The sequence below is a fragment of the Protopterus annectens genome, chromosome 8.part0 (assembly GCF_019279795.1).
Source record: "Protopterus annectens isolate FY-2018-M chromosome 8.part0, PAN1.0, whole genome shotgun sequence".
Taxonomy (NCBI): Eukaryota; Metazoa; Chordata; order Ceratodontiformes; family Protopteridae; genus Protopterus; species Protopterus annectens.
Window position 1 is genome coordinate 1,932,769,130 of NC_056741.1, and position 26,485 is coordinate 1,932,795,614.

The 26,485-nt window shown below is 41.3% G+C and overlaps 1 protein-coding gene across 3 annotated transcripts in view; it reads right to left on the reverse strand.

Moving 5' to 3' along the window:
• The window catches only part of LOC122809736 (capping protein, Arp2/3 and myosin-I linker protein 2-like), a 1,549,910-nt gene that overhangs the window by 547,134 nt on the left and 976,291 nt on the right, over positions 1–26,485 (reverse strand). For all 3 annotated transcript variants that reach the window (XM_044081444.1, XM_044081445.1, XM_044081446.1), the window contains exon 13: positions 3,582–3,686. In XM_044081444.1, coding sequence (XP_043937379.1) covers positions 3,582–3,686 — 105 coding nt within the window. The remainder of the gene's footprint in view (positions 1–3,581; positions 3,687–26,485) is intronic.

Consider the following 26,485-nt stretch of genomic DNA (forward strand, 5'->3'; position numbering starts at 1 on the left):
AACTCTTTGCTACCTACAGTTATGAATATTCTCTTTTTTCTTGTATACAGACATTAGAATTCTTATTCCTTAGTCATCTGGGATACTACCTTTCTCTCCATATTGCTAGGAGAACCCTCAGAAGCCATTTCTGCCCTAATTTCATCCAACAAACATCTTGGTCATATCTGCTTTAACCTCATCTGATCCTGATGCTTTCCATGACTTCATTTTCCTTAATGCTGTTCTTACTTCTTTAGTTTAGGCTCTTCTTCCTCTTTCATCATAGATTGTGTCTGCAGCTGTACAATTTTTGTAGAGTTCTCTTCTTTCAGAAGGTGCTAGAAGCAGTTCTTCCATCTGCCTTTGATGTCATGGGGACTGACGAGCAGGTTGTTGTTGGTATTCCTTATGATGACTATCTTCTTTACCTTTCTGCCTTTGTCTTGCAGCCTAAGAGATTTCTTGTGACATTTTCTGAGTCACACTCCAGAAGCTGGTTGAGTGCCTCGATTGCCTCGTTCTTTGCTACTGCAACCATTCTCTTAGCTTCTTTGTTAGTCAACCAGTATTCCTTCTCAGCCCGGTCCATCTTTTCTAGCTCTCTCTTTGTCTTGCACACTTTCTTTCTTTTATAACTTCCTAGACTTCTGTATTCCACCACCAGATTTCCTTGTGTACTTTATTACCATACCTGGCTTGGTCACATATCTGTTCTGCCATCTTCTGGCACCCAGTGCCACGTCTTGATCTGCCACCCTTCCTCTAACACCCTCATGTCAATGTGAGGGAGAAAAGGAAAAAGAAAAAAAGGATATTTTTAGTGTTCACAATCATTACTCCTAACACCTTCAGTGCAGGGCAGCTGCCTCTTCACTCCACCCTAGCTATGCTTCTGGTCTTCACACATGCTGTTCTCAGATGCTACTATTCTTCTTTCAGTTTCACCCCAACTATTGCTTCTTCCTCCTGAAGTGCTAGAGCTCCAAGTATTTCTTTGAACACTTGTGCTTTTGGTCCAGTCAACTTCCAGGTCTTCAGCCCAGTCTCTGTTGACCTTAGTACTTTCTCTAACCACTGCTTTCAGCCGATTATGGCCACCAATGGTTTATGCTGTGGGCCTACTCATTCACTGGGGATGACTTTGCAATGTCTGGGTCTTTCCCACTATCCTTTCCTTATTAGGAAGAAACCTACCTGAGTTGCATGTTGGTCACACTTTAATGCAGTCTTGTGACTGCTGAACCTGGGTTTCGGGGTTGGTATAATGGTTAAGGTGTTTCCTCACAAAAATAAGTACAGGGTTTGATTTTCTCCTTTGATCCCACTCTGGTTATTGGCTAAGCATATAGTCTGTAGAGCAGTTGCCTAGTATTAACCTCTGAACCATGTGCTGGTCAAGCCATTTTCCAGAAAGAAGACTAGAATGGCCTCACCTTGTTTATTCCTGTTATCCCAAACACATGGACCCAGACAGTCCTCATATCCTGTTCTGCCTGACATGAGAATATAGGTCTCCCATTATCAGCACTAATTTATACTGTCCTGCTTTATCTAGTGAGTCCTACAACTGCTGCCTGAATGCACTCTTTTCCTTGCTATCACAACCCTGCTGTAGAGCGTAAGCTAAGATTATGAAGTGCCCGTTCTTTACACTGATGTCTGACTGCTAAGAGTCTATCACTAATGCTGATGACATCCCCTCACTATTTTCAGCAGAAGCTCCTTGAATACAATTCCCACACCTGAATGGTGGATTCTGGATCCTAGTTCAAGTGGCCTTACTGCACTGCACTTCAAACTTGTCTACTGGATGCACAGGATGCTTAGACACCTGTTTACCATCATGTTAACTACTTCCAAGATGTCACTGAAACTATCCTTAGCAGGTTGATTAATTTTATGTCCAGTTTTCATGCAACACAACTATACAGACAAACCAGACTGGGAGAATGCACATTGTCTGGTCAGTAGCTTTCTGACTCTGGGCTGCAGGAATTTATGGTGGGCGCACACTGGTCAATAGAGACACATAGACCGCTCCCACTATTAGTAAGGGTGCATAGGTTGTAGTAAGCCTGGTCCTCAACCTGCTTATCATCAAAAAATACCCACACCCATTTTTGGTGACATTAGTCAATGTGGCCAAATCACCTACAGACAGTTTTTACACCTTCAAGTGGCTAGCCCTGATATAGTGCATAGTCTGTGATTTGTGTTCTTCTATCGAGAGGATACTGTGCACCAGAATTTATGTGTAAGGTGATTGATCTACAAAACTCTTTCCCTGAAAGGCACCACCTAGAGTCTGTGCTGCTGCGCACACCTCCGTTCAGCTTAGCTGAGTTTGAGGTGGAAACACTCAACGTGCCTTTTGGAAGAACAAGCAAACTTCACACAGGCATTAGCCAGAGGACAGAAACAAATCCTGTGTCTTGTACTTGAGAAGCAAAGACCTTAATCATTAAACTAACCATGTCATCTACAGATATCATTCGAAAAATATATTCTCTGAGTTTTATTCTAAAGCTCTTTAGACAATGAAAAATAAAATTAATTTACTAGAGTTATAATTCATAAAGATAGCATCCCACACACTTTCAGAATGCATCAGTACTACATATTATACCATGACCCCCCCCCCCCCAAAACGTGCACGCTGATTGGCCAGCGTGCCCGTTGTAAATCGAGTTATACTAATGGAAAAAGGTCCGGTCGCCCGGACTTTTTTCCATTAGCATAACTCATTTTTTTAAAACACTGTCTCGCTATGTTAAATGGGTTTAACATAGCGAGACAGCTTTAAAATAAGCAACGGAGATCTCCGTTGCTTATTTTAAAGCTGTCTCCCTATGTTAAACCCATTTAACATAGCGAGACAGTGTTTTAAAAAAAAAGCAACAGAGAAAGCAAGATCTCCGTTGCTTTTTTTAGTGTTTCGCTATGTTAAATGAGTTTAACATAGCGAGACAGTTTAAATATAAGCAACGGACATCTCCGTTGCTTTTGCTCACAGCTCTGATGTACCGCGCAGGCGCAGTACATCAGAACTGCCGCGGATGCCAGACATCTGCGGAAGGGCAGTAAACAGGCATTATACTATGCCATTATTTAAGAAAAGTAATAGTTTCTTTTCTTAAATAATGTCATGATAATAGCAATAACCACTTCTGGTGTGGGTAATGCTAAATTTACCCACGGTTGGCTTTGTTTGGTCCCTCGGGCTTCGTCCTCTGGACCAAACCACGCCAACTGTGGGTAAATTTAGCATTACCCACACCCAGGCGTGGGTTATTGCTATATTATGTCACTGTGTGAAGCTGATGGTTTAGTTTATGCAGGCCAGTATGCACCAGTTTTCTAATGGTTTTGTCACATGAGACAAAGAATAGTAAAAGGCGTCAGTCCTACTGCTGGCTGACAAGGACATCATGCCCCACCCACCCACCTCATCTTAAGGGCAGACTGTGCCAATCTGAACCAAAAGTTTAACAATGTGACACAAAAAAAGAAGCATTAAATCCTATACAAGAAGCTATAGCCATAACTGAAAAAAATACTCTAAACACAAACATGTAATTTATGATTGTGGTGCATTTTACCTCAAAGCTTCAGGTGGAATTTTGGTACCAGACAGCCCAATATATTTAAGAGACTCAGAAACACTGAAGAACTCTTTAATTGCAGCAGGTATATCCTTTGTCTTCCTGAAAAAAAACATACACATTTACATTTTTTTAAACTGACAACAAGGAAAAACTCGCAAGAATCAGAAATGCAACAAATTCCAAGTTTCCTTTTATAACTTTGCATGAAAATGTATGGTATATTGAACTTTCACAAATACATGGAGTTACCTTTGTTTCATAACCTGCACTGTTTAGTTTGCATAAGCAAAATGAAGTTACTTATTTAGTCTTTTAAATAAAGCATTTTGTATATGGAAAAGCTAACTTGATTTTCCTCTGTTTTCTTCCCCTTGAGCCACTGTTACATAACAAATATTCAGAGATAGTATGCAATAGAAATATTGTAAAAAGACAAGCACGCATAAATGATATATTGCTTGACTGCAAATCTCAATGTACATGCATGTATTCTTATAACTGGTCCCTTTTTTTTAACCAAATAATTTTCAGAATGTCTGGAATGAATTACAGATGAATTCTTTGAAGCTCCTCAAATAGGTCTGTAAGTTCATAGGAGGTTACTAGGCTAGCAGCCCTAGAGCCTTTATAAGCCTAGCAATGTTAACCCTGGGTTGCTCCAATTGTCCTTGGTTATGTCCTTGGACGTACTTTACAGATTATCACCGACTACCCCTATCCTGGGGTGAATTTGTGGTCACCCATCCATTTGTCCAGTCTGGTCTTGAATAGGGTCATTGAGGAGCTCTGCTTCACATGAATTAGAAGTATATTCCAGAGCAGTCACAATCTCTTGGAGACATTCCTGTCTCTCCAGGCTGTTCTGTTAATGTCACTGGCAAGGCTTAGATCCTTAGAGCGAGTGACTCTAGTGCCATTTGATTTGCGGATGTGCAACATTTCCATCAGGTCAGAGACTGCCCTGTAGGCCAGACACAAGTCACCTCTCCATAGCCTGTATGATACAGAGTATAGTGACAGAGCTTCCAGTCTAGCCACATAGGTCATGGTTTGAAGGCCCTGTATCTTCTTAGCAAGAAACCTCTTTGGTCTCTCCTGTTGCTGCAGGTGTTTGGTGAGATGGTTTACCATTACAATTTTGCCGTGCAATTGCTCGGCTATGAAGTATTCGAACAACAGATGTTTGAATACTTCATATTTCGGCAGGTTACATGAGCGAATGGTATAATTGCGAATGGACTGTGCATTCACAATTATAACGTTCGCTCAAGTAAAGGGATCGCGGTACAGTGCAGTTAGGGAAATACATCCCTTTCTTCACTGTAGTGCGATTTTGGAGTTGGAATATTAAGTTAGGGGGGGTATGGGGGCACAGGGGGGGTGCAGGTGTGCTTGCCCCCCTGCATAAATGTGATTTTAGGCTAGCTAGTTAGGGAGTTAAGGGAAGGGTGGGATTGCTGTTAAGTGAACTACATTTTCAACATTAACAGCTGTTTTCCAACATTGGGAACATTCGGTATTGTGTACTTTCAGCAAAACACTTTGCTAATAAGTACACTTTTTTTTTTTCGTAATTATGATAGTAAACCAGTGAGATACATGCAGAATGGAGCATTGTACTCTAATAACGGTCTGATTCGAGTCCAGCAAAGTGGGGTTATAACATCCTTAGACCTGGATGCGATGCCTTTATTTATGAAATGCGAAAGGTAGAAGGCTTCCCTTAACACCATGAAAACCTGGTGGTCAAAGTTCAGATTGCTGCTGACCTATGTTCCCAGATCTCCTGCCACTGGGTTTGAACTTAGTGGGGTGCTGTCAATATTGTAATTAGTGGGGAATTCCACTTTGCCAAATAGGATAATGGTACATTTTTTTACATTTAGTCTGTGACTTTGGTACCAGTTTTTTGTTTGTGTTAGCCCTTCCTGTAATATGTTAACATAATTGGAGAACTCAATTATTGCACCTAGTTTACAATCATCAGTGAACCGAGAAAGCCAAGGGCCTTCTACTTTAGCCTGGACTTCAGAGAAATAGATTCCAAATAGTAAAGTGCTCAGTACAGATCACTGCGGTACGCCACTGGTGATGGGTCTACTGGTAAAGGTGGGGTCACCAACTTCGACAGTATGTGTTCTGTTGGTGAGCCAATTAGCTATACATCTAGTGATGTAAGGGTTAACACCTAGCGTGACAGTTTTCAATGATATCCAAGTGGAGGATTGTGTCAAAGGCTTTGGCTATGTCCAGATAGGCAGTGTGCACTGTCTTACCTCCATCTGTGGCTTTGGTGACTTTCCCAAAGACGTCTACCAGGTTCAATAAGTACGATCCACCCTTAAAAAAGTCAGACTGGGTTGGGTCTAGAGTTTGAAGTTTGCCTATATCCTTGTTGATAAGGTCGATGATGATTCTTTCCATGGTCTTGCAATGAGGCTGGTTAGATTTATGGGTCTACAGTTCCCAGGGTCGGTTGATGGCACCACTTTATGCAAGGGGATTACTGATGCTGATGTTCATCGTGTTTCACTGTTGCAGTCATTACACTTGGGTTATCCTGCTGGCAGGCTACCCGCAGTCGGCCCGAATTCCAAAGTCTAGGTCTGGCATCGGTTGCTGTCACCTCTTCCCTGACGTCAATGCACCAGGGGTATAAAAGATGCAGCCGACTCCATTTTCTTCAGTCTTTCTTGCCATGCGGTGCCCGAAGCAAAAGCAGTTCGCAAGTGCCGGTCGGCCGACTCCTGAGATTTTCGAATTCGAATTTCAGATCCGAAGTCTTCTATAAAGCTAAGTACCCCGTTGGGGAAACTTTTTTCTTGCTCCAGACCAATGTCCGAAAAAGTTAACAATTGTATTTCTTGTGGGAAGCAAATACCTCAAGGATTTTCATTCTTACTGTATTCCTAGTCTAGGCCCTGATCATAACGTTGCTAGCTGTCAGTTTTATGCTAGATTTAACCAATGCACTATTAAGCGATGGTTCGATTTCGCCTTTCATTACTTTGGCTGAAGATTCAATTATATAACGCCGTCGAAACAGCCAACGACCAGAGTTTATAAAAAGCGCAAGGAAAAAGAAAAGAACAGGCATCCGAGGTCCAAAACCGATGACGAGGCTTCCGCTAAGCCAGCCGCTGGTTCACCGGTTCTCAGTGAGGCGCATTTGCAGCCCCTGGTGCCCGCTACCTCAGAGCCACAGACTGCTGATGACTCCCAAGTGGAGCCAGCTAGGCCTCTGGATACTCAAGGTATTGGACACTCAGAAACTATTCCCTCAGATGGGTCCGGAGCCGCTGAGCAGGCATTGGCTTCTGAAGGTGTCTTCAGACCTACACAGTTATATGTAAAGCCTACTACAGTTTCCAAGGCAAAGACTAAAGCAGTTATAAAGACAAAGAAACCAGTACAGCATTCTCCTGGACAAACTACCATGCCTAAAAAACAGATGCTCAAAATGGCCGAAGACCTAATTACCTTGCTCAGGGGTTCGTATACCTCTCCTGACAAGAGGCCTAGGCAAGAGACTGAATATAAATCTTCAGATCAGGTTTCCATTTCCTCTGACTCCTCTTCTGAACAGGAATACTCTTTTCCTCCTTATGAGGATTCTGATGCTGAAGAGTCTATCCCTTCAGCCTCTCCGCCTAAGGATTATTCTTTTGGGGAAACCCTGCATACCATGAGGGAGCACTTCCACTGGGAGAGCCAGGACTATTCAGAATCTAAGAAAAGACTTAGAGATTTCCTTTTACTACCTCAGCACAGGCCTTTGGCTATTCCTCCTGTGTTAGACATTGTAGATGATGTATTTTCTGAGTCCGGACTTTCTCCTGACTCTTTACCCCCTGCCCCTGTTAAACCATTCAGATACTACAGGGTTCCAGATTCACATAAATTTCTTTATAAAAACCCTGCTGCTGACCCAGAAACTATTTCTCAGGGCCCCAAAGGGGTCAAGGCTTCTACTGCAAAAAACCCTATCCCCTCTGATAGAGATTCAAGGGCACTAGACAGATGGGAGAAAAAAGTTTACACTTCTGCTACTTTGGCTGTGAGAGCTTTACATTGTCAATTTCATATGCTTAAATATCAGCAATACTTACTGTCAATGCTAAAATAGAAAATGTTATCAAATTCTAATTGTGCAGAAAATAAGGAAATGCAGGATTTATTGCATGCAACTGAACAAGTGGGAACACATACATTGCAATGTGGTTTTGATTCTCTGGAGGCCTCTTGCAGGGCTGCAGTTATGGTTCTGTTATTAGGAGGCATGCTTGGTTAAAGGAGCAGAATCTGCCTGATCATGTTAAAGAAAAGTTATTAGATGCTCCATTACAGCATGATACTTTATTTGGTGTTAAAGCAGGGGAGGTGTTGAAGAAAATGGAGGACAAAGTGAAATCTATGCAAACAGTAAAGGATTTCTTACAGGTACAGCCACCCAGATTTAGCAGGAACTGGCCTACAAAGAACTGGTCCTTTCCAGTGTCAAACAGACCACAAAGAGGCAGATACAGATGCCCCAGAGGCAGATCCCAGCCCCAGGGCTCATACAGGCCTAAACAGTGGGGCGCTTCTAACTCCAAAAGCGGAGAAGACAAAACACAGCCATACAGGAAACAGTCCCAATGACTTTCCTCTGCCAGCTCCAAACACTTATCTTTTGGCAGCCCCCTTAGGGGGAAAACTAGCTCTTTTTCTCAAAATTGGCACATGATCACCCAGGACAAATGGGTCTTGAATATAGTGTCCCAGGGCTACAGGTTCCACTTCCACACCCTGCAGAGACCAAAAGGTATGCCACACAATCAATGGGCAGAGGCACAAAAACAAGTTTCATCCCTCATGGACATGAGGGCCATTCAGCAAGTACCACAGCAAGAGCAGGGTCAAAGATTTTACTCAAGACTTTTCTTGGTACCCAGAAAAGACAAAACCTGGAGACCAATACTGGACCTGTGTACTCTAAATACATTCCTGGACGTTCCAAAATTCAAAATGTTGACTCTGCAGCAGTTTCTGCCCATGCTGGGCAAGAAGGCTTGGCTTGTAACTTTAGACCTAAAAGAGGCAAGCCTGCATATTCCAATCAGACAATCTTGCAGAAGATACCTCAGATTCCTAGCTGGCTCAATGCACTATCAATTCTCTGCACTGCCCTTTGGCTTATCTACTGCACCCAGAGTTTTCACAAAATGCCTGGCATCAGTAATTTCATTTTGCAGACACAGAGGAATTCAAATATATCCTTATTTGGACAACTGGCTTATTTAAGCAGAGAAAAAGGACATTCTACTAAGGCATCTGGCGTTTGTAAAAAGATTACTTATTTGCCTAGGGTACACAGTAAACGAAAAGAAATCAAAACTAGTACCCTCACAAGAGATAATATTCCTGGGTGCAAGCTTAAATACAACTGTCCAGATGGCTTATCTCACACCAGACAAACAAAGGCAACTGACTTCTTACTTCAAGATGTTGGCAACAAAGACCCAGTTATCTGCAATTAAAATTCTGCAGGCTTTGGGCTTCATGGCATCCTGCATTCTGCTAATTCCATATGCCAGACTGCATATGAGGAAACTACAATGGTATCTAAAAAGTGTTTGGACTCAACATTGTCACAGTCTGGAAACATTAATCACCCTCATTCCTTGCCTGCAACAGGAGTTTCGATGGTGGGCACAGGCCTGTCACCACAACAAGGGACAGACATTCACTCTACCCACAGCCAGGCAGTCAATAACAACAGATGCTTCAGATTATGCCTAGGGGGCCCATATGGTAGGAAAATGTATTCAGGGCACATGGCCCACAAGCCAGTCACCTTCATATCAATCAAAAAGAGATGCTGGCTGTTCAAAATGCCCTGACAGCTTTCTAGGATCTACTCCATCCAGGACAACTACTGATAAGGACAGGCAATACTACAGTCATATGGTACATAAACAAACAGGGAGGCACTCATTCCTACCCCCTCTGCAGACAAGCCATGACCTTGTGTGACACAGCATTAACTTATCAAGTACACCTGCAAGCACAATTCCTGCCAGGAAAGAAAAAATACTCTGGCAGACGAACTAAGCAGAAACCTCACGGATCCCCACGAGTGGAAACTGGATCCACAAGTCTTCAGCATGATAATAAAAAAATGGGGATGTCCAGACATAGATCTATTTGCCTCCTCTCACAATTGCCTACTACAGAGATTTTGCGCAAGGACTTATCACAAGCAAGCATGGAAAGTGGACGCTCTATCATTCAGCTGGAAAACCCTAAAAGTATATGCCTTTCCTCCTCTGCCTCTCCTCCCCAAGGTACTCCTAAAGGTCAGACAAGAGAAGCCAAAAATGATCCTGATTGCACCAGACTGGCCCCGCCAGCACTGGTACCCAATCCTAAAGAGCTCGTCTCACGGCCCAGCCTGGACACTGCCTCTAATTCCTCATTTACTGACCCAATGAAACAATCAGATCCTGCACAGTCAGCTCAGAACCCTAAATCTAGCAGCATGGCGGATAATGTAGCCATTCAGAACACACCTCTCTCTACAGCAGTGATGGATGTTATTTTGGAGGCCAGGAGACCCAGTATCAGGAAATCTTATTCTGAAAAATGGAAAAGATTCTGTGCTTGGAGCCAGGCACAAGGAATTGGCACGGTTGTACCAAATATTCCTCAGATTTTACAATATCTAACTGAGATGCTGGACAAAGGCCTATCATTTTCATCAATCAAAATCCATGCCTCTGCCATTTCAGCTCATTACAAAACAGAACCACCAATTTTTTCACATCCGCTGCTAAGACAGTACCTCAGAGGGGCCAAAAACATAAGACCTCCAAGGAGAGCACAATACCTGCATGGGACCTCAATTATGTTTTGGAAAAACTCACACTGCCGCCTTTTGAGCCAGCCAATACAGCTGAAATAAAGTTCTTATCTTGGAAAACAGCTCTGCTCCTAGCAATAACCTCTGCAAGACGAGTCTCAGAGTTACAGGCACTCATGGTTGTGGAACCTTTTATCATTTTCCATCCAGACAGGGTTTCTCTGAGGATGAATCCAACATTTATGCCTAAGGTAATGTCCAGTGTGGCCCTTAACCAAACCATTCAATTGCCTACCTTTTATCCAAACCCACAGAATAAGGGTGAGAGACTCTTGCACTCTTTGGACATACACAGACAGATATGCTTCTACTTGGACAGAACTAAAGCTTTCAGAAAGACTGAGCAACTCTTAGTAGCATATGCTGCAGGATCACAAGGAAAGGCTATCTCAAAGCAGACAATTTCAAAATGGATAGGCCACTGCATTCATCTCTGCTATTCCCTACATGGCAAATCAGTGCCTAAGGGCATTAGGCCTCACTCTACCAGAGCAGCAGCTACTTCAGCAGCCTTCCTCAGAGGAGTACCAACCAAAGACATTTTAGAGGCTGCAACTTGGAGTTCAGTGCACACTTTCACCAAGCACTACCACTTACCTCTCTATTCTAAATCCAGAGCAGGCTTTGCCACTGTAGTTCTGCAGGGCCTTATAGCCTCTCCTAATCTTATTTAGACCCTATCTCAGCTTTGGGATTTAACCCAAGTGTAATGACTGCAACAGTGAATACACTTGAACATCTACATTCATGGTAGGTACACAACTGTACTTTCTCCATTCTGCAGATACAAAGCCAGTTCTCAGGCTATGGTTAAACAGAACAGCAAGTGGGTCTGTTAGGTCCTGTTTTACAATGCTTAGTAAGCAACCTGGGATGTTAGCTGGTCCTATTCAGGCTGTGTTTTTGGCACTGGAGAGTGCAGATATGACTTGATCTCTAAAGGCACTAGGTAGAGAACTCATGTCAGGTATGCTTTGGGATAGGGTAGTGATGTTTACATCAAATCTGTCAGCTAGCAAGTTGGCAATTTCCTCCTGTATAGTATGAGTGGTACCATCTACTATCAGTTCGGCACATAGCTTGGCACTCTCTTTTAGATTCTGGCTGTAGGTAAAAAATGCCTTATGATTGTCCTTGGCTAGGAATGCTATTTTAGCTTTATAACTAGCTTTGGAGGACTATACAAGACTTCTGATTTGCTTGTTCAATCTGTTGAGGGAATTCTTCCTCTGCAGAGGCAGTTGCCTCTTGTTCTTGGACATTATCTTCTTTCTTTTGTTATACAGTTTGTTTATACTAGATGTCCACAGGTGGCAAGACAAACCCAAGGAACAAAATATAAACCACAGAGACAAGTCTTAATTCATAAAAACAAGTCGTGTAAGCGCTTTTGTCTTGCTTCTATGAGCAAGACTTCATCAGACAAACAGCACTAATGCAAAATGCAGCTATTTAAAGTGTGACATGCTGAACATCAATTAGCTTCTAAAGGCAAAAGCTGCAAATATTTAAAAACATTTCAGCATATAAATACAAATACTAAATGAATAAGCATGAATAAATAAGCAAGCATGAATAAAACTGACCAAGGACAGGGTTTACGAGCACATTTACAGCATCAGGAAGCTAAAATTGGAGAGTGCACTGGCTAAGCATGTGCACAAACACCCTCAGCACAGTTTCAGGTTTAGGGTGATTGATCAGATTGAACAGGATCCTAGGGGGGGACCCCTCACCCTTAAGCTAGAACTGTACAAATTATTATGGCAAATAAAATTGAAGGCAATGCTCCAGGGCTAAATGATGTATGTTCCTTGTCTTGTGTTTTAAAACTGAAGAGAATGCAGAGGTAATGGATTATTTCTCCTGTACATTTGTGGTTTGTTTACATCACTGGACCTTAGTAGAATTAGTTTTGTGATTTTTTATAATCTTTGTATTTTTTGTAGTATATTAGTTAACTGACAGGCTGGGTAATAGTGGATACTTGATTTTACTAATGGGCAATTCTTTTAAATGAATTGCTCATTTTGCACATCAAGTAATTATTTAGCACAGTTTTTAAAACAAAGGTTTTTATAATATTTTTAAAATTAGGTCATCCTTAGTGTGCATGTTCATTCTTGGTCAGTTTTATTCATGCTTGCTTATTTATTCACGTTTATTCATTTAGTATTTCTATTTCTATTGAAATGTTTTTAAATATTTGCAACTTTTGCTTTTAGAAGCTAACTGATGTTCAGCATGTGACACTTTAAATAGCTACATTTTGCATTAGTTCTGTTTGTCTGATGAAGTCTTGCTCATAGAAGCAAGATGAAAGCGCTTACATGACTTGTTTTTATGAATTAAAACTGGTCTCTGTGGTTTATATTTTGTTCCTTGGATTTGTCTTGCCAGCTCTGGTCGCTTTTCAGCATTTTTTGCAGTTATTTTTTTACAGGTTTGTATACTAGATGTCTACCAAGGTGGCTTGTTTTTTCTTGAGGGCCTGTTTTTAATACAGTCAGGTACAGTGGAGTCTCTACAGTTGTTAAGATGATTATGCAGGGCAGTTGTGTGCATAGCAGTCATTACTGCCTGTGACTGCAGGGGTTATAGAACTTTTGATACCATCACTTAGTAGGCTATAGTTTGCTTTGGAGAAGTTATTTTGTTTTTTTTTTTGCTTCTTTGGGTGTCTGGGGTCCAATAGTTACTTCAAATGAGAATGATTTATGGTCTGACCTTACCAAGAAGGCCATCACAGAGGGGGCAGTGCAGTGACCACCTATGTTGGTGAGTACTGTGTGAAGGACATTTGAGACCCTTGTGGGGGAGCAGACTATCTGTTCCAGAGCTTTTGCATTGACAAAGTCCAGAAACCTCTGGGAGAGCGTGCTCGAGCTTGTGTATGTTACCCAGTCAATGGAGGGATAATTGAAATCTCCCATGACTAAGGTGTTGGGCTGTATGATGCGTGACTCCAGTAAGTCCAAGCAGGTACTGTGCTTTTCTTGGTTCATGGAGGGAGACTTACAGCTAGCAAGGATGTGGTAGGGGGTTTTGCCTATAGTTAGTTGGGTATGGAATAGTTCGAGAGTTGTATTGTTTGATCAACCTTGAGGTGTTCTTGCTTTTAATGAAGATGGATACACCTCCACCTTTGGTTCTTTCATGCTCATTCTGAGATCTGAACGTGTGGAAGGCATTGTAGCCTCAACAGCTGGGGAGCTGTCTACAGCCTTGAACCATGTTTCAGTCACTGCACAGACATTAGCATCTTCCAAGATGAAGAGTGCTTCCAGGGAGTGCAGTTTTGTTTTTAGACTCCTAGCATTACACAACAGATCCTTGAGATTGTCTTGAGTGGATTTTGTTCTGTCAGAAATTTTGATTTTTTGACATTGCCTAAAAAAGGCACTATGGGGGAGGAAAGTACCTTAGCCGGTATCCGAAAGCCTAGGGGATGCAGGTGCAGACCATCTCTGGCAAAGAAGTGTGGCCTGTCAACCATGTCTTTTCAGGCTGACAAATACTGGATCTCCCTGGACTGACACCAGAACCTATGCCAGTTGATGTCAATAATTTTTTGTTTATATTGTGGCATCATCCTGGGTGAAGGTAGAATGCTGCTTAAGGCTAGGGTCATACCTGTCTGGGACACATACTCTAAGACTTCAGTCGTGTCTATCTTCATACAGTCAGGGGGTTACATCTCAAGTCATTCACCCCAACATGGACTAATGGTACTTGTTGTTGAGTGACCTGAGTGCATGTATGATCTGATGGATCCTTGTACCTGATAGGCAGCTGATTGTGACCTTCTCCTTGTCCACCCTGCTAAGGGAACATCTGTGTGTCTCACTATGGAGTCTCCTATGACCAAGACATTAGGTTTTGAGGTGTTTTGCCTTAGGGGCTTATTTGGTGAGACCCTGACATGTGTATTATGTGCAGTGGTTACTATTCATGATGAGTTGTGGGCACATAATTTGCTCTTGGGAGGTCTCTGATATTTCGGTAAGCTTCTAGTGAGTACCTCTGTGTATGTGAGATTATGTGTTGTGTCCTGAACTTGTGTAAGAGGTGAAGTGCATGAGCTGGCAACCTGTTTGATGTCTTGTTTTTTCTTATGTGGGAGGATTGTTTCCATGCTGATAGTGTAATTATATCTTTCTCATACAATATTTGTTTGTTTCTGGATTAAGTGGTTGTCAGTGTACATGAGGCAATTCCTACACTGCCTCATGATCTCAAGTCAATCAGGATGGCCGGAGAAATGGTGAGAAAGTGCCCATCCATAATGGCAGATTTATAGCATAGTACTGTTGGGGAGTGGGTAAATGAGATCAGTTTATGATACAGGAATAACAGATGGGGGTATTCGGTATACAGTTTAGGGTGAAGAGCTGTGGCGATGCTGTTCAGTGTGCATTTGAGTTTCCTGCACAGCAGAAGGGGACTTGGGAAGGTTCTAATGATAGATGTCTAGGGAAAAAGTAAGCTTCCAGGCATCTGCATCTGCATCTATACAGGGCAGCACTAATCCCCGTTGCATGATGTGCAGCGAGGCCCAAATATAAGGCTTAAGTTTTAAGACAAACTACCAATGGGAAAGCCCCAAGCTGAGCCTTTTTCCAGCATTCCCAAACTCAGATGGATCCAGACCTCTCGACCATACCAAATTCCTCTGTATTTACCATTTTTGAGGTCCAAATAATGGAGTGCCACGAATTCCCAAGTAGCCCCTTTAATTCCCGTTTTTTTTTTTTCAAATTATTTTTTTTTTAAGTTGTTGCTGACGGCATCATGTGCAAGGCATGTGTGATGACATCAGCTTTGTGAGGGGGACTGCCAGCCTGTCGGAATAAGGCTTGCCTGGCTTGGACAGTTTGTTTACTTTTTTTTTTTTGACATACATTGATGTTCGTACTACACTACATTTATTTGAATTCGCAGGACAGTGTGTAGGGAGCGGAGCAGACTGTAAAGCTGTTATTTTCCTTTAATATTCTAAAGGGAAGTGAATTGAAGCATTAAACTTCTGACTGTGTTCTGCTTCTGCCAGTGGCAGCCAACTAACCAAGCCAAGAAGGATCAAGTGAAGTGTTGCAGTGCAAGTTCAAGTTGTGCAGTGCAGAGTCTGGAGTCCCGGACCAGTCCTGCCAGCAACTCCAGGAATCCCATCCCAGACCCCAGAGAGAGAGAGCCAGACCCAGCCAGGATCATGAGGGACAGGAACAGTACAGCACAGCAGCAGTCAGGACTCAGGACAAGAAAATTTCTGTTGACTTCCTCCAGCTGACTGGCTTCTCCTACAGGTAAGAATAAAAAAAAAAAAAAACGGAACGGACATTGTCTGAATCTTTTAAATAGTAATTGCAGTTGAGAGCTGTAAATGAGGGGGCATAGTATTGCAGGTAAGAATAAGCAGAGAGAGACATGGGAAGGTTGTTGAAATGTAGGATAAAGGGAAGATGGGAGTAAATTACAGGAAGGCTATCTGCTTCACACAATTTAAAAGAAATTGGAAATAAGACGGGAATAGAGAGATTGCAGGTCATTTAGCTGTTATTTTTCTAGCCACAGCTAAAACAATGCCCTTCTGTTTGCCTCACTTGTACTTTGTTCAATCTATACTTCATATGTGTTTAATAAGCGTACACTTTTAAAATGCTGCAACTGTTCTGGTTTTCATTAAATGGTGTATCTGTTCAATTTTTTTTTCATTTTACCACTGTCCAGTTAGAATTTTCACATTAAATAGCTAATTAATATTTAGTACTTCCACTTTTCATGGAGTCAGACAAGTAAATGAGAAATAATGTTATTATTACTATTACTGCTATTGCTATTATAACCTTTCTCCTCATGACAGAATTATACTTCCCTGAACTCCTTAATTTTTTCCACTGTACTGTCACGTTATTTAATTCTGCAGCTCATCAGAAATTGTATACCTTTTTCATTCCTGCTATGAAAACACAGTTATCTGACTTCCATCTTATGCATTATTTTTGAGTTTCTATGCCCAAACTACAATATCTTATTTCTTTGCCAGTTCATTTGTTTGTTTTTGAATAGCGAGGGAAGTGTTACATCACAGTTCATAGTGCTCCCTACAGCTAGGGCTGATCCATATTTTTTTTGTCTTGGTGGTTCTCTCTCAGTTTTAGAATTCCTCATCCCCATGAGTGCAGATTGTCATGGTATCCTGAAACAGGTATTACAATTAATCCATTCTAGCTTTCTTTTTTGTTACTGACAAATATATTAAATAAAATCAGGTTCATTTTCAGCCCACAGTCTGATCCCCTACCTAATCTCTCTCCCTGCTAACAATGCATGCTACTTGCTGCTAGTTTATATTCCCCCGGATTCACTATCCTTCCATGCAGGACTAGCTTAGTCTTGCACGGAAGTGGCCATTTAGGAGCAGGACGGCAGCGTGCCACACATAGTAATGAAGGCATGCTGCCTGAGCTCCTAAATGGACACGAAGCGTGTACGAGTGCAGGGGGCTTTTCTGAGAGCAGAGCTCTTAGAATATACACGAACCTGCAATCAAGACCAGCAGTGTAGGAGTAAGAATGAGCAAAATTGCTCATAGGTGTTTGCATACCCCCAGCAACATCCCCCCAAGTGTACAAGAGCAATAGTTACAACAGTTAAATATGAAGACTTTTTTTTTTTTTTTTATGAAACAGATCAAATTTTACTGTAGGTGCGCAGGTTTGCCCATCGCTTAGCTATGGTTAATGCAGCTTAAATGGCACAAGAGGATAAAAAGAAAGATATATGCAAATGAAGCAGTACAGCAATAGTGTAGTGGGCAGAGCATTCGCTTTACGAGCAGTCATTCCCGGTTTGAGTCCCACTCCAGTACAATCCATTTTTCATGTCAAATCATTGTATGATCAATTTATTTTGTTGCATAACCTACAACATAATATATATTTGTGAACTGGAGTTGTTGTGTTTTTCGGCTTTTCCCAGTTAGGGTTCGCCACAGCGAAACTCTGGTCCGCTAATGATTGGCAGTAGATTTTTACGTGCCGAGTTGCCGGCCCTGATACACAACCTTCAACGAAGGTACGCCCATTCACGCATGCCTCCACACAGAAGACACGCTCTAGCTGAGAATCGAACAGGACGTCTTACTGTGAGGCAACAACGCTACCGCAGCACAATCACCGCAGTCATATTTGTGAACTGGAGTACTGCATTAAATGCAGATGTGAGGTGTCATTGTCAAAATGTTGCAAAGTCCACAGATAATCACAAGTGCCCCATACAGTATATGAACACAGGAATCAGGGATACAAATGGAAGGTGCAATGTGTAATGAATGATAAATCCATACATCCATAAATGTGTGCCAAATCCACCACCTGCCTAAGAATCATTAGACATCACTCTCTAAATTAGCGCGGTGGTAAGCGGGTGTAAGCACTAGTAAGCAAGAGTAAGCATAGTTATGCAGTAGTAAGCGGGTTTAATCCTGTTTGCCCTGGGGTAAGCAATGCGCACACAGGTTAAGCTATACTGAAGCTAACTCACTGTAAGCATATTTAACCGGAGGTTAGCATTGCTTACCTTCATGCAAACCCGCTTACAATTGCTTAAAAGTGCATTAAGCACTCTGTATGCATCAGCCACTGTTCTGGCCAGAAACAAAATAAACAGCCTTTGCAGGTCTCGAACCAAGGACCCTGTACACTATAGTCACAGTAGTTAACCACTAAGCCATCACAACAGTACATAACATTGAGGTATCACAAAACAGATACTCACCATAGGAAATATAAACTGAACATGTGAAAGGAATCTATATGCAGTTGTATATTGTATGACCAACTACAGGACATAAATATGTGAACTGGAGTACTGCATTAAGCCCAGATGTGAGGTGTCAATGTAATAAAGTGTTGAAATCCCCTAATAAACACAAGGACCCCATACAGTGTACTTACAGCAAACACATATATAATATGTAATGAATAATAAATCAATGCTACATTGCAAAATTTTTCACTTTATATTTCTGTTTGCTATTTGCATGTAATATATGATATGTCACTGCCTATGTTTGGAGCTTTTCTGACTGGGCCTCTACTGAAAATGGACATATATCCAGTTAGACTAGCCCAGTCAACAAATGTAAAATAAATAAAATAAAAATAAATAAAATTATAAGGCAACTTAAATATTAAGCAACCCTAAGCATTGCACAGCCGAGCTTAGGAGGTGTAAGCAATGTGTAGGCCAGCTAACTCAACCTGCCCATTGGTATACCCCTTTAAGCAATGCCAACCTTAGGTAAGCAGGTTTGCCCATAGCTTAGCCTTTTCAAAACGGTCCAATCATGGCAAAGTGCGGGAAACTGGCATTATTTAAACCCAACAGGTGGGAATACATCTCATAACTGGTTGTAGCTTCCCCTTGTAGGCATTATGTCTGGAATGGGAGAGGGTGTGTGCTTTCGGGTGCAGCTCTGGGGCATCCAGAAGTCCCGAGTCACGGCAGGACCCCTTGTGAAAGACCATGACATGAGACCGCTGCAGGGCCAGTACCAGGGTTCTCAATACAAAGTGGAAGCCTGGGACCATCTCGCTCATGACCTCACCAGTGCCACTGGCAAATCCCAAACTGGTGAGCAGGTCCTGAAGCAGTGAAAGTGGGATCTCTTGGATCAGTGGATCCAAGAGGCTAGGAGGACAGGGGATGTCCCAGCCATGTGTAATTATCAGTCCACTACCTGTTTAATAATTGCCAGCTCATGTATATTATGGATAGGTATGGCTAAATATTCCTCTTATGTTTTTCACAGCGGTATGTAAGCAGGCTAAGAACCAGGAGAGCCATGGATGCAGACTGGAGTGGTTGTGACGCGAGGCAGGTTAATAATACTCTTGCATATTCTGTCATAGAAAATAAATCTACAAGTAGTAGTAAGTTAATTGCCTGTATAAAACCTGTATTGTTTAAGGCATGTACTGCATACACTAGAGAATATGGCAGGAAGAGCCTCATATAGGTTGTATGTAAATAAAAACATAATAGCCTGACAATAAAGGTCTAACTGCTGGACTGCATGTTTTGACTCTGGTATCATATAGTAATGTAGATTTGCAATAACTTAATACTACTGTCGTATTGAGCACTGCTACCCACACTGTGCTACATAAATAAAATGTGCAGGAATGTCTGTATATGACTGTTGTATTCCCAAGAGGTCATATAATACAACTGAGAGAGACTTAGACAGAAAACAGTGAAAAGACAGATAACAAAATCCAAATAGCCCACTCAACTGAGACATGAACTGTTGTATTTTTAGCACACACAGCCATGGTTCGAATCCTGGGAGTGGTAGTAAGTAGGCTGTATGCAGAATCATACCCCACAACTGTACAGATATGTCCAAAATGTCCAGTAAATCAGCCCATACCTGCTGCCTGTCACCCTGTCCCCCTGGGAAATCAGTGGGATGATCCCAGACATTTAGGCAGCAAACAAAAAATACAACTGATTGTCAGACATCTATAAGAACAAACCTGTCACTCTAGCATCTCCCCAAAATGTTATGAGAGTAATAAGCCAAGTATGTCCAATCTACACCCCATGTTGTCAAGCTGTGACCAGAGTGTGTACAGCAACAGAGTATGATGTATGTGCATAATACTAATGTGGAATCTGGTAATTTGTGTGGCAACATTCAGGTACTGCTAACAAACATTGCTCCCACAGGTCTGTCAGATACGAACACTGTGCCTAGAAATAAAAGATTGATATCCTGTACTGGTACTATTTACTCTGGTATTGTATGGCATTGTTAGTGTTGCAGTTGCTCTGAATAATAAGGTACTACTCATCACTGTCACCCACACTGTGCTACATAATAAAACTGTCTAGGAAATCCTATATAAGAGTGTTGTAATTACAAGGTCAGAATGTAAAACCACAGGAAAAGTATAGACAGAAATTAGATAAGAGATACACAGCAATATCTATATAGCACACTCAACTGTGATGGACAGTATTTTATTTATAGCAGGCACAGCCATAGTTCGAATCATGGGAGTGGTAGTAAGCTGTATGCAGAATCATACCCCACAAGTGTACAGAAATGTCCAGAATGTCCAGTTAATAGGCCCATATCTTCTGGCTGTGACCCTGTCCCCCTGGCATATCAGTGTGCTAATCTCTGACATGTAGGCAGCATTTCATATCATATAACTAACTGTCAGGCCTACACATATTTGGAAAATGTCAATGAAAAAAACCTGTCATTGTACAATTCACTAAAGGTTTAAGAGGCAATAGTCGAAATATGTCCCCGTTCACCTGCATGTGGTCAAGACATGCCCAGAGTGTGTGCAAAAAGAGATGGACAGGTATGTGAATAACATCAACCTGGAATCTGGGAGTATGTGTAGAAACAGTTAGTGTTAACAAACAATACCTCCACAGGTATACCAGGTAAGAGTTGTACACTACAGGTAAAACCAGTTCATGTATATAGTTGTCGACAGCCATACCACTATCTAAACTAAGGCAAAAGGGTAGTGTACTAATACTTGTAATGTACAGATAACAGCACTGACTAGGAAAGTAATGCGATCTACAGGAATATACTAGGTAACTGAAATCCCCCCCCCCCCCACCATATCTGCAACAATAAACTATATACACAAGTCAATTGGTATGTGCTGACTTAATTCTAATGTTGGGACATATGTCCTATTGTTCGATAATTATTTAAATCTGTTTCTATGCATGTACTATCCTGAAATACTCCCACATTGGTGGCATGCTGCCATCAATGTACCTGCATGCTCTTGTAATTAACACTGTGGTCCCATATATGCATGTGTTCTGTTTGCTATGCAACTGTTCTATATCTGGTGTTTGGGTTAATGGGAATATCTATGCATACTGTTATACCTAATCCTGGAATGTGTTGACTGTTACTAACCCACATTTGTTGATAAAACTTAAACACCATGGCATGTATGGGAATGCGGGTCCCGGTGGACCCGTCTGTCCCACCAGGCACCTGCACATCTGTGGCCCAACCCAGGACCTCCTCATCTGTTGGTCCTGCACTACCTTCGGGTTGAACCACCTCAGGGGATGGGGCTTGCTTCCCCCGGGAGGGGCCATGGACAGGAACCTGTCACCCATCGCCAGGTCCAGGTCATTGTGCATAGTGAGCTCCACAGGGAGGTCAGAGATCTGCTACACCAGCTTGAGGGCAATGTGTCATGACTATAGGGTCGGCCTGGCTCTCCTACTCAGCTCCCAGCACAGCCACCTTTGGGGCTATGAAGGTGCAGTGGTGACTGCCCATGGGTGGGGACCTCAGTCCCACTGTTTCCACTAAGGGGCTCATGGGCTTCCGATTTCCCAGCACCCCACCCCATCAAAGTGTTTACTCCCCACATGTGTCATACACTGCTGCTGTATGCGACATGTCATGTCTGTTAACGTACCCAACCTACCTCCCCAAATATACCTACTATCCTTCCCCAACATCCCACTCTCACCTGAAAAAAAAAGGGCAAACTGTTCCCAAAAACAAATATCGCCCCATATATAGCTGTCCATTTTGAACACGTGTCCATTGGACACATGTAATCTGGTCTAACTGGCTTAACAACATATTATTGTCTTCACCCTTCTCTCAGGGATATAAGTGTCCAAATCTATCTCCAAATTCAGTGTATATGCACAGCTGTTGCTGTAGAAGAAATGGGCAGCTATGGACTTTCCCTACACCCTTCCTGCACATCCCTAGCTATTTTCCCTACTGTCTTTCCCTCTGTGCCTCTTTTTCACCACTTTCCCATCAATACTTTTTCATTTCTTTTAAAGAAATTAGAGTGGTGGTAAGCAGGAGTAAGCGGGTTTAAGCTTGTTTGCCCGGGGATAAGCAATGGCTAAGCAACTGAAAAGCTAAATCAGTAAAAGAAACTGTAACTGGAAGTTAGCAGTGCTTACCTACACGGAAACCCATGCAAACCCGCTTACAACTGATTAAAAGTGCCTTAATCACTCTGTATCCAATGTCCCTTGTTCTGCCCAGCAACAAAATAAACAGCCTCTGCAAGGATTGAACCCAGGAGCCTGCACACCATAGCCAAAGTGATTTACCACTAAGCCATGTCTGATACACATAACCCTGATGGTTTTACAAACATATCATCCAGCACAGGCATTCAACAGTACAGGAAATGTATTTAAACATGTAGATGCATGTGTGTGTATACATATTTATATCTAAATATATATATATATATATATATATATATATATATATATATATATATATATATATATATAAGTTCACTATAGAATCCCAAAATATGGAAATCCCGAATTTCAGTACTTCGAAATTCTATAGCCGAAACCCCATAACCGCGAAATTTAAAACTGGGAACCTGCAGTGCAAATACACCACACACATACATACAATCTCCCCCCACAATCAGACAAACAATCCTACTACTTATATATACTAACTCCGAGATCGCACAATCACACACAGAAAGGTAACTCACACACACACATTTCACAGCCCCTTGCACACACACATCACAGACAAAACACACACTAACATCCACTAAAGCCCCTAACCAACACACTCATATGTACTTACCTACACATACTCCTATGTATTCACACACCACAACCCCCCCTACTAATATATACTAACTCCAAGATCGCACAATCACACACAGAAAGGTAACTTACACACACACATTTCACAGCCCCTTCCACACAAACATCACACCCAAAACACACACTAACATACATAAAAGCCCCTAACCAACACACTCATACGTACTTACACTTATCCTATGCATTCACACACTGCAACACCAGAAGCTCCGAACTTCGATATTTTGAATTTAGCACTTCTGGTGTTTCGGAATTTCAAGGCTTTGGTATTATAATTTCGAAATACTGAAAGTCGGGATTTCAGTATTTTGAAATTATAAAGGGAACCTATATATATATATATATATATATATATATATATATATATATATATATATATATATATATAATTTAATTTATTTTACATTTGTTAACCAGGCTAGTCTAACTGGATATATTTCCATTTTCAGTAGAGGCCCGGGGAGAAAAGCTCCGGCAATTATAGAACTAAAAATTTAAAAATTAAAAATTAAAACTTTAAAGATTTAAAAATTAGAAATTAACAGAAAATATTATAATAAAAGTACAACAAGAAATACTACCTAGAAATAAAAAGTATGCTGTACAACAAGTAATAATATGATAGAGTAGGAAGTTACTCTAATAAGTTTAATACTTATACTAGAGAGAGTTTTTTGGCATATTAATTTGGGAGAATGAGTTAGTCTATCTTACAAGGAATTAGCATGTAACAATGCATTAAGAGTGTTAGTAATTTAAGTGAGAATAGGAGGAATTAGTAGTAAAGGGAGCTATAATTAGTAAAAGGAAATGGTTAGTCAGGGTTACTGCAGGGGCATAATCAGTGTGTTTGGAGGTGTTTTTGAGGTTATGTTTAAAGAGAGGCAAGGAAGAAAGTAATGTTAGTTCATCGGGCAGTAGGTTCCAGTTTTTTCCCACTGTGTTAGAAAATAGAGAGTCTCCAGCCAGGTTGTTAGACTTGCCTATGCAAGCAAGCAGTTTCTTAGAAGAGTGCAGGGAATTCAGATTTTTGTAAGGGAGGATGAGATTAGAAAGAATAGGAGTGCTGCTGGGTTGGTAGAAGATCTTGTGGGCAATGGTGAGTGGTAGTATCAGTTGGTTTTGAAGTTCAAGCCAGCCTAGTTGCCTTAGATTCAGACAATGGTGAGTTCTAAAGGGGCTGCTAGTGGCAAATCTGGTGATGGAATTATAGGAATTTGTTAGTTTGGTAAGATTATTTTTCTTTAGGTTAGTATATATGGGTGAAGCGTACAGAAGCGTTGAAATGAAGTGTGAGTGAGCAATTGTGGTTCTAGCTATAGGAGTTAGGAAAGGTTTGATCCTATATAAGGAGCCTATTTTTCTGTTGACAGTTTTAATAGTATTATTTATATGGCTGTCAAAAGTAAGGTTATTGTCAATAGTTATTCCTAACAGTTTAGTGGTTGTGTCAGGAAGTATAATAGTGCCATTATTGGAAAAAACAGAGAAATTTATGGGTGAGGATTTGTTTGTGGGTGTAAAGAGAAGGAGCTTAGTTTCTTTTGCCATTGAGAAGGAGGCATCTATTTGTAAACCATGTTTCTACTATGTTAAATACTTTCTGGGTTAGATAATGTAGTTCTGAAGGGGAGTTTGCTGTGCATACTAGCATAGAATCATCTGCGTATTGTATGCAGGTGGCTTGAGGGATTGCTATGTGGAGGTCATTGATAGATAGTGAAAAGAGAAGTGGTCCTAGAATAGAGCCTTGAGGGACTCTGAGGGTAACAGGCTGAAGGGATGATATGTTGTTTTGCCAGAGAACTGCTTGTTGCCTGTTGCTAAGGTGGGACCTAAACCATTTAATAGTCTGACAGTCAAAGGAAAGGGATTCTAGAATGTTGATGAGAAGGGCATGGTTGACCATGTCAAAAGCTTTTGAGAGGTCAATAAAGAGAGCAGATGAGAGGTTATTGTTATTGCAGTTTCTATTGATGGTATCTATAAAAGATAGTAGGGCAGTTGTGGTACTGTGTGATGGCCTAAAGACATGTTGGCAGTTTGCTAGAATGTTATGTTGAGATAAATGATGTAGTAGTTGTCGGTGAATGCATTTTTCCATTATTTTGGCTAAAGGAGATAATAGAGCTATTGGCCTGTAGTTAGAGTAATCATTTGAATTGCCACCTTTATGAAGGGGAATAATATGGGAGATTTTCCAAATATCTGGAATGGTTCCTTCCTTAATGGTTCTGTTAATGAGGATGTATACAGGGTATGCAATTACCTTAGCTGCTTTTTGCAAGTATTCTGATGGTATTTGGTCAGCAGAAGGTGTGCAAGGCTTAAGTTTTTGGATGAGTTTACAGATGAGAGTAGTAGAGATGGTTGCAGTTTAAATGTTGGTAGTGAAGCTAATGTTGTGGTGAGAATGCTTGAGTTGTCTGGGATTAGCTGACTGGCTAGTGTTTGTATGGTCTCTGTAAAGAAAGTATTAAAGCTATTGGCAGTTTGCAGGGGGAGTAACAGGATCTGCCTCAAGAGGGGTAGGTGTATGAGAGTGTCCTGGGGATAGGAGTTTGTTTATACTAGACCAAAATGTTTGGGGATTGTTCTGATGAGTTTGCTGTAGTTTACAGTAATAGTTATTTTTATCCATAAGTATTGCCTTTTTTGTACTATTTCTTAGTTGCCTAAAGTTTTGTTGATCAGAGATATTTTTGTTAGCCCTCCACGTAGCCCAAGATTTGTTCCTCAATAGAATTTTCTGCCTGGTTTCTTTAGAAAGCCAGGGGGCTGGTTTGGATTAATTCAGATCGACCGTTTGGGTGCATGTTTATCAAGGATGGATAAAAAAGTAGAGTTTAGATATTTTATAGCCTCTTCAAGTGGTAGAGTTTTTAAAGGGTTCCAGTTACAGGCACTAAGTTCATTTTGGAATGATTCTGGGCTAAAGTGTTTATTGGAATGTGAACTCCTAAAAGTGGAGGGTTTAGGCAGATCATGTTTTTGTCTTATGATGTAGGTCAACATATAATCACTTAAATCATCTGGGAGAGTGCCTACCTTATAAGCTTGCTTCTGTCTATTTATAAGTATCCAGTTTAAGGTGGTCTCTTTTCTGTTAGGTTTGTTAATTCTGGTTGTGGAGGTGATAGTTTGCTTAAAGCCATGGAGGTTAATGTGAGAGGTGGGGTTATCTGTATTGACATTTTTCCAGTCAGTATTAAAATCACCTAGTATTACTGTTTCTTGGGGGTAAGTTGAGGATACCCAGTTTAATATAGCTTCTATTGTGCTGATGTTATTACCGGGTGGTAGGTAGATACAGATGAGGTATAAAGCTTTG